The 9,403-nt window shown below is 41.6% G+C and overlaps 1 protein-coding gene across 2 annotated transcripts; it reads right to left on the bottom strand.

Moving 5' to 3' along the window:
* Nucleotides 1-2,656: 2,656 nt before the first annotated feature.
* nutf2 (nuclear transport factor 2) lies at nt 2,657-7,427 on the bottom strand. 2 transcript variants are annotated; one of them, XM_069724648.1, is made up of 5 exons: nt 7,355-7,427; nt 5,039-5,160; nt 4,796-4,867; nt 4,071-4,169; nt 2,657-2,829 (listed from the first exon to the last, which is right to left on the bottom strand). In XM_069724648.1, exons 2-5 carry the CDS (start codon nt 5,135-5,137, stop codon nt 2,716-2,718), a joined length of 384 nt encoding a protein of 127 aa, XP_069580749.1. In that variant the 5' UTR covers nt 5,138-5,160; nt 7,355-7,427; the 3' UTR covers nt 2,657-2,715. The 2 variants fall into 2 exon arrangements, with proteins under 2 accessions (XP_069580749.1, XP_069580750.1); XM_069724649.1 differs by lacking the exon at nt 7,355-7,427 and adding an exon at nt 6,479-6,592.
* Nucleotides 7,428-9,403: the final 1,976 nt, after the last annotated feature.

The following is a 9,403-nucleotide window of genomic DNA, read 5'->3' as shown; positions in this document are numbered from 1 at the left end:
TCTGTAGGCTACCGTTGAACTACCCGCGCCGTTAAAATGCATATTGCTTATTTTATATTTTAACTGTATTTGTGTTTAATCTTATGCATTTCTTTTCTATATTTTTACATTTTCCTTTATATTTGTTTTTATGTGAAACACTGCATGCACTTCTCTTGCTGTAAAGCGCTTTGAGCTGCATGTATTGTATGGAAGGTGCTATACAAATAAAGTTCAATAGGAGCAGTAGTAGAGCGCAACTTAACAGCATATTATCTACTTGTATTTATTTTTTTCATATTTATCCTTTGCGCATTGCAATTTTATCTTCCCCTTAATGTGTTCTGGCACCTATGAATATGCAACTTGAAAGAATATTTTCAGTTTTGCACGTGACACAATCCTTTCAGAGCATGTGTTACCAAATTCTTTAAACCCAACAAAAGGCAGCTGCTCAGTTCTTTCTCTGAGATTAGAACAGGAAAAGTTTGACCAAACGTTATTATCTACTATATCTATGTTGCCGTTTAAATTTCCAAATGGAAAGCAAACTGATTTACACTGAAAAAAATATTTAATCTATCATTTTGTTTCGGATATTTCCAAAGCACGAGGGTCCCCCGACGCCCTCTGGTGGCAGAAAAACAAACCGCACATCTAGCATGTCTTTAGGATATGATATATGATGTGTTATGAAGTGTTTCTTCAGTTAAATGTTTTGCAGTGTGTATAGTTAAACACGTATTATCAGAGTCCTTCTGCTTTCTTGTCTGTTTGACCACAGGGAAAATCCAGGCATCTGAAAGAAGAAATTACACCTACACATTTCATTTTTTTTTTCCACTTCAAATTTTAACTAAACTTTTATTGCTTTTTGGCTTTTCAATGTATTATCAACTTATTCTACAAAACTCTACAACAGCAAACTGCCGCAGCTCCTTTTTGAGGGGGAAGCGATCGGTGCGTCGACGATCACGTGATTCCCGTTGATGCTTACGACCATTTTGTGTTGCACAGAAAAAAGATCTCTCGTGTGTCGTACCCTCGTTTCAAACTCGCACGACACTCCTGAGAAGGAAAAACCCTCCCACGCACACGAGCTATAAAAGGTGACAAACCTTTTAAGAAGACTCGTTTACAGCTACGGCCGACAAACTTTGTCCCGAAATGTCCCGATAAAACATCCCCTTCATCTTCAGATTAATAATCTGACACAAAAAGCGCTCGTTTATCCCAGATTTCAAACCTGTACGTCTCACTGAGGCCAGTAAAATAGCAGAAATACAGAACTTTAATAACAGTGATGAAGCAAACTGACTGTAAAAACTGTGTACTGGTCACTTCAGGCTGAAGTTTAGGTTCCCGAAAACCAAAAACAAGAGACCCCGTGTCTGATGTGCATTTAGATGAAAAGGTCATCCAAAGGTCATCCAAAAGTCACCCCCCCCCCCCAAATAAATAAAAAATAAACACCCAAAAAAACTTTAAGGTGAAACTCGTATGAAGACTTACAGTGTCTTGAAAATGAAATAAAAATAAATAAATTAGCCAGAAAGAGATCTGGAGACACAAAAGGCCACACCGATTAAGAAAAAAAGTCCAAGTTTTATTGTGTATCGTGGCTGTAAGTCCATGTTGAAACTGGCAGACGTGTGTGTGTGTGTGTGTGTGTGTGTGTGTGTGTGTGTGTGTGTGTGTGTGTGTGTGTGTGTGTGTGTGAGAGAAAGAAAGAAAGAGAGAGAGAGAGAGAGAGAGAGAGAGAGAGAGAGAGAGAGAGAGAGAGAGGGGGAGAGAGAAGATGCAGGATTGAAGAAAAGCAACACGTCAAACTTCACGTCAAACTTCACGTCCTCCACAATTCTTTGGCTTGCGAGAGCAAAACCTGGCATGAGACGACAAACCATGGCAAACGTCAACGATCGCGTAAAGGAGAATAAAACTCAAGTTAAACACACGAAGGCGATCTAAAGTAAACACACGGGAGGCATCTAAAAAAGAAAAAACACACACAAAACAAATTACAGCACAGGGAGACAAATGCAGGAGCCAACTCCCCGAACCCCAAAACATCGGATCTATGAACCAGACAGTGCTAGGACAAAACAAAAAATAACAAAAAATAAAAACCAGTTGACGGCAGTGGAGTCAACAGCGGAGTGAGAACGGGTGTTTGTTTTTTTTCCCCCCAGAACAGAGCAAAGAAAAGAGTGGAGAGCAGAGCGGAGAGAGTTAATGGCGTCGGTGGGCTGTTTTGTCCTTCCGGTGGCTTGAGTGTAGATATTGTAATGAGGGTTTCTTCTCCAGCATCATGCAGAATCAGCAAAGCGGCAGACTGAGGAGGGAGGAGGGGGGAGGAAGGAGGGGAGGGTAGCGGGCTCGGGTGGGGGTGGGGGCGTCTGATTGGTCGGCCGGCTCTCAGCAAAGAAAACGCGTCGCAGTTCTTACTGGCTGGGTTTCTCTTAAAACAAAAAAAACCACCTGGATGAGGTTCAAGTGATTGACAGCTAGAATCCGGTGTTTTTGTCAGTGAGAAGGAGGGGAGGGAGGGACGAGTTGCTTCTCTCTCTCTCTCTCTTTCTCCGTCCTCAACTCCTCTCCTCCCCTCCCCTCCCTTCCCTTCATCGCCTTGGTGCCCTTCAAACAACGACGGCGGCCGCCCCCCTCCCGCCCCAGCCCTCCCCCCACCCCCTCTCCTCCCTCACCACGCCCCCCACCGAGAGGCGGGGAGGGGCGGCCTTAACCAAAGTTGTGAATGGCCAGCCTGAACATGTCATTGGTGCACACCCACGCATCGTTAATGTTCTTCAGGATGAAACTCTGGTGGAAACCCATGATGGGGTCTTCGTCTGCCTGCAGAGACACACACACACACACACACACACACACACACACACACACACACACACACACACACACACACACACACACACACACACGGAAAAACAAACACACGGCAAGAATCAGGACAAAGTCATCGGAGAAAGGGGGTTTAAAATGCATCGGTTTATACAGATTAAAGTCAGCATATTAGATGGAGGGATTACCGCGCCGTCATGGAATAAAGGAATGTAAGTAACCCAGCTTCTGTCCAACTTATTTATTTATCAGATGTTTTATTTTCGGCTGGACGCTCTGGTGTTAATGATTTAACTGGAGGATGTTCTGACCTGATCACTCCTGTAAATTGATTCACCACGGATGTGTTTTCAGACACTTAAATAACTGTGCAAAAGTTTTAGGCACTTTTAAAATGTCTACAAAAGTCACAAGAGTCATAAAGAACTATTTCCTGAAACAAAAAGAAGAAGAAGTGCTGCAGCAGATGGTCTGAACCCCACACAGCCCTCATCAACATCATGAGAAGACTTTCAGACTGCAGGAACATCTAGGAAGTGTGGGAGGAAGTTCCTCTTTCTTTTTTTAAATGTGTCCACACTGCAGCAATCCTACTTCAGATGTTGGTGCTTTCGCAGAACAATAGGAAACTATAGTGTGCAGTGATTTGCATTAAGACGGTCCCTTTTTGCTTCGGGGTGAAGTGCGCCGCTATATCCTCTGTCTTCACTGGCACCAGACTCCCTTGACAAAAACTCTCATTTTTACCAAGCAGAACACACGAGTTGGCGGTTTACCCGCGACAGGTTAGTTAAGTTAAGTTTGTGTTATTGTGTGACCTCGGTGGTGTTTTAACAGTTTAGTACAACTCCAAACTAACACAATAACACAAAAAAACCCACCCAAGAAGGAGTCAGGCTTGAGACTACGTGAGGAGACAGAAGCCACCGAGACAGACTGAACAACTACCTGCCAAGGACAGCGTGGGTACGGCAAGTATTTATTTGATTGATATATTTTTTTGTGTCTGTTTATTGCACTTTTTATGAACTTTCTCCCATTAACTTAAAAAAAAAAAAAAAACTGTGACTAAAGCTTTTGCACAGTTCTTTATATATACACATACATATATCCATAATACTTTTTCCTTCATTTAATGGACTAAACGTTTCCAGACACCGACGCGATAATGTCGAGGGTTCAAAAGGAGAAACGAGGGAACAGGTTGACTTCCACGTGAAGGACGTTGTACTTACTTTTAGCTGTCCTACAACCATACTCAAGATGCAGTTGTCTGGAGTCGGCTGGTGGTCCTGCGCCGTTATACTGTGCGCTATTTTTGTGAAGGGGAGACTCTGGCGCACGCACACAGACACACACATATACACACACACACATACATACGCAGAGGAAAGACACACAAGAGGAAGGTTAATTCAGGAAGTATGTCGGTTAAGTTCAGCAGTCACCTTAGATTCTGAGAAATTATCAGGAATATTCTAATTAAGGTAAAATCCTCATTAAAAATGTGAGGATACAAAAAAACAACGACGACGATGCAGCATTTAAGAGTCTAAAGAAGTCGAGCGGTTAATTTATGTAAAACATGTTGTTCCCTCTCTGCATCACTTGTTCTCCAGCAACGTTCACAGATAAACTTTGTTTGAATAAAACGCAAGGAGACATATGGCTTAAATGTAAATTCAATTCAATTCTATTCATATAGCGCCAAATCACAGCACAAGGTTATTTCATGGCATTTAACACACTCAATGTGAGATTAATGAAGTCTTATCTCATTTTACAGCAGAAGAAGTTTACAGCATTTATACAGAAACCCAACAATTGCCACAAAATGTTCGGGGGGAAAACCTCCGACAGTCTGACTGCCTTCATAGATATTTCTGCTGACATGTTTCTCTTCAGCTACCTGTAAACACCCTGTTTATATATATGGCAGTAAATTACCAGATAAACTCACAGTGAGTTTCTCGACAATTGCTCTTTTTCCCTGGAACTGCTGTCCTTCCCACGTGAGGCATGACGCGTCGATCTGTGTGTTGAGAGAGAGAGAGAGAGATTCACTTATGAATTCTTAACCGATAATTAACACGGTTGACTTTGGGTAAAAAAAAAAAAAAAAAAAAAAACCTTTAAATTAGCATCTCATTAAGGGAGGCAAATTTTTAAACATGAAACAGACGGTGGCGAGAGTCTCACTCACGTATATGGATCCCAGGTGTGATCTGTCGGAGTCAAACATCTGGTAGTAGTGCTGCACAAAGCTGGATCCTATCTGCTCCCACAGAGGCTGGTCCACCATCCTGAATCACCCTGCAACACGCTCTGGGGGGGAAACGGTGGAAGGAAGGAAGACCAGACAGAATGACAGCTACGAAAAAAAACAGCAACACAGGTGAAAGGAGCAGCAGCCTCAGCCTCATTATTCATCTATTTCTTGATTTATATTTACATATATTTTACTTTAAGGTTCCTCCTCCTCCTCCTCACATAGGAAGCTCTGAACTCTTGAGATCATCTGCTCAATACTTTTAAAAGAAAGCTCAAAACAGATCTCTTTACATTAAGCCTTTCACTAGTTACCCTTGAAGCTCTCTTGCACTTGAACTACCGCGCCTTTAAAATGCATATTGCTTTAATTTAATGCATTTTATCGGTTCTTATGCATCTTATTTCTTTTCTATAATTTTAAATGTTCCTTTATATCTGTTTTTATGTGAAACGCTGCATGCGATTCTCTTGCTGTGAACCCCTCGTCTTTGTATGAAAGGTGATATAAGTTTATTATTATTATATTTTTAGAAACACATCGATAAAGCAATTAAAAAAAAAAAACAACTAAACACTTTAGCCGTCAGAGCAGCGGAGTATATATAGTATACGCACATGCTGCAAAACTGCGATGTGTGCAGTATATAAATACAGTACATGTGTCATGAGGAAATTCGTAATAACGTGACGGTATTTGTTTTCCAATGGTACTAAAGGTGCTAACCGAACAGAAAGACGACAACAACAACAACAATAAGTGTAACGGTGTCGGCGAGTGCAGGTGAAGAAAACACGTCCACCGCAACCGTCTGTAAATTTAAAAACCCAAAACATATAAAGTTAAAACTAGCAGACTTCTTCTCTCCAGCTTCAGTTTTCTTTGCTGTGATTATTATACACGTTGGTATTATTGTGAATTATTGTGTATTATTATTCCGAAGGGACGGACCAATCGGTGACCGGCGTGGGTGTAGAAAGTATTCTCTGTGGATACTTGCCAGCTGCTGTAACATACCGCTTGCCTTTCGTATACTCCGCAAACACATGCTCTATTATTTGTCATATTTCAGGCAGCTGGGCACCTCGGTCCAGGAGAAACGCTCTGCCACCATAAAACTAAGTTGATTCACTTTTTTTATTTTAAAGTTTATGGCACCGGCGCGTTTCGACAACAAGGCAATTCGAAGTGCTTCACATAAAACTATTAAAAGCACCAAAACACCAGGCAAAAAAAAAAAAGGACATTTAAAAACAATTAAGAACGAGTGATTAAAACATTAAGCCAGCTAAAAAAAAAAATAGGATGAAAGTTAGTGTTATAGTTTAGCAGTATATTCTATGCTGTCCTTTTCTCTCTCTGCTCTCCTCTCACCTCCAACAGAAGCTCCTCAACGTTGGAATAAGTTGTTGTTTTTTTTACTAAAGCGTGTGTTGTTGTTGTTGTTTTGTGTTTGTTTTTTCTTGCTGAGCACGCCGTTACGGGTCCCCGTCCCGTCCCGTCCCACCCCGTCCCACCCCGCCTGGGGTGACACTGACAGCACACGTCACGTGCTCCCACATAGCGGTAGTTACTGGAACAGTCTCGAGACAACACACCGCGTGAACACCGGGGGGCAGAAAGTGGGTCTAGGGCCCCCCCACCCCCCCCACCCAACCCCCCTCCCCTCTCACCCCCCTCCCCTCCCCTCCCCCTCCACGCGTGGACACACTTAAGAGCCGAGGGAGCGCGAGCTGAATCAACTAGTAAACAGAAACGCTCTTTTATTTTTGTAATCAGAGCTAGTGATGCTAACTAGCCGCTGCTAAGCCTGTTGTTTGCTAACGTTTGCAGACAGTTCAGCTGCTGATGTCGGACGTCAGTTCAATTGTATTTCCAGACGTTAGCTGACCGGCTGGCTACGGTTGCCCCCTCCACCCTCCTCCACCCTCCACCTCCCTCCCCTCCCCTCCCCGCCGTAACCGGCTGCTAAAAATACACCCAGCCTCCACCGAGTGTCGGTGCCTCCTGCGGGCCCCGCGCCGGAGCCCGGGAGCGGCTACCCTTGTCCATAGGCGCGCCCGACGTTAGCACCCCCCCCCCCCCCCAAAAAAAAAAAAAAAGAACCGGGCGGAGGAGCTCCCGATTGAACTACTTCTACCGCGCCCCGGTGGGTCAGACGTCACACCGAAACACCGCGTTTTGTTTCCGCACATGTTTCCATTCACTGTTCGGTGCGAGAGCTCCGGAGGAACAAGTAGTGAAACTTACCTCTCTGACGCCGAGGCCGGCTGCACGATCACGGTGCGGTGTCTGCTCCGCGACGAGGGCACGCACCCAAAGCCGTCACCGGCCCCGGTGCATTGTGGGGACTGTAGTCTTCATTAGTGGAGCGACTGAACGGTAGTTGCTTAGTTTGTGGGAGTTATTTTAACACTCCCAACCAGGGAAACGAGCGAGTCTATATGGTTTTGTAGAGATTTACTGTATTATTGCTGTATTGTGACACTATATACAGATAATTATATGCAAACGTTCAGATAGATAGATAGATGGATGGATCGATAGATAGATAGATAGATAGATAGATAGGATAGGATAGGATAGGATATGGATGGATGGATGGATGGATGGATGGATGGATAGATAGATAGATAGATAGATAGATAGATAGATAGATAGATAGATAGATAGATAGATAGATAGATAGATAGATAGATAGATAGATAGATAGATAGATAGATAGAGAGAGAGAGAGAGAGAGAGAGATAGATAGATAGATAGATAGATAGATAGATAGATAGATAGATAGATAGATAGATATGGATAGGATAGGATAGATATGATAGATAGATAGATAGATAGATAGATAGATAGATAGATAGATAGATAGATAGATAGATAGATAGATAGATAGATAGATAGATAGATAGATAGATAGATAGATAGATAGATAGATAATAGATAGATAGATAGATAGATAGATAGATAGATAGATAGATAGATAGATAGATAGATAGATAGATAGATAGATAGATAGATAGATAGATAGATAGATAGATCTCTATTTTCTGATGCTTTTTTTTTTTCTCTTGCAGCAATTTCAATTTCTAAAGATGCATCTTCAAATTTGCTACAAAGCCTTCAGATAAGCAGAAAAATTTCTGCCCGTTCAGTCATTGAAGGGTTTGCAAAGAAGTAGGATGGATTTTTTTTTTTTTAATTTTATAGGGTTAGGCGTGCTTATAGTGTCAAACACCTGACAGCTAAGGAAAAAAAAAAATCCCTAGATTGCAGAGCTCATTGTTTTTTGACAGTACTTATAAATCATAGTACTACATTTAAAATACTCTTACACGGACTATATTTAAAGCGTCAGACGCTGCACACATCTTTCACACATTGTCAGTATTGTTGAGGAAAAAAAAAAGGTTGTATCCATGTTAATGAGTTTAAGATTAAAAACTCATTTCAGAGCACATTTTCCTCAAAATCTTGACGCGATGAAGCCGGTACATGCACAGTTTGCACAATCAACGCACACTTAAAACACGTGGTGAACATATATTTAACTAACTCGCTTATTGTACTTCGCACGTCGTTTCTGAAATGATGGCAAAAAAGAGCTCATACTGATGAGTATGTTCAGAATCATTTGATTAAATCTGAAAGGGTAAATGAAACTTCCAAAGTGAGATTTTGTAACTTCTGGTTTGAAGGTCACCGAATGTTATCAAAGTTTGAAGATATGAGTCTTCTTTCTACACTGTTTGTTGTCCCCCATTTATCCCAGACAACAGTTGTTCAGCAAAATCCTTCCCACGATCATTCAAAAAGCAGTTTGTTCCAGCCGGAAAAATAACAGCAAACAAACAGATCCATCTGCAGCACTAGAATAATTTGTTTTGTTTTTTTACTTGTAACTCAAGTTTTGTTTTTGTTCTATCAGTCTGCTCATTTCACCACTCACCAACATCAACTCTTCTGTTTTTGTATTAAATTAAATTAAGAATACCATCGATTATGATTCAATTAGATGATTACATAAAACAAAACCATCTCTTTAATTATATTAGTAGAGTTGTTGTTGTTTTTTTTGTCAGTTGCCGGTGCCTGGTTCTTTATTTCATATTTTCACAAGTTGCATTTGTCCTGTTGGTTTTATCTTATTCTTCCCAGGGACAGAATCACACATTAGTTATGAAGAGCAGGTCTGGAGGAGGAGCTGAGGAACAGGAAGTAGGAGGAGTTTATGCAGAGCCTATATATAGGCTATACACTGTGTGTGTGTGTGTGTATGTATATATATATATAATATAT

The sequence above is a fragment of the Brachyistius frenatus genome, unplaced genomic scaffold, assembly GCF_029030835.1.
Source record: "Brachyistius frenatus isolate BFR_SWC_R1_liver_20210118 unplaced genomic scaffold, ASM2903083v1 Contig_388, whole genome shotgun sequence".
NCBI lineage: Eukaryota > Metazoa > Chordata > Actinopteri > Embiotocidae > Brachyistius > Brachyistius frenatus.
The sequence above is the reverse complement of the archived record's forward strand: the minus strand, read 5'-3'. Positions and strand labels throughout refer to the sequence as shown.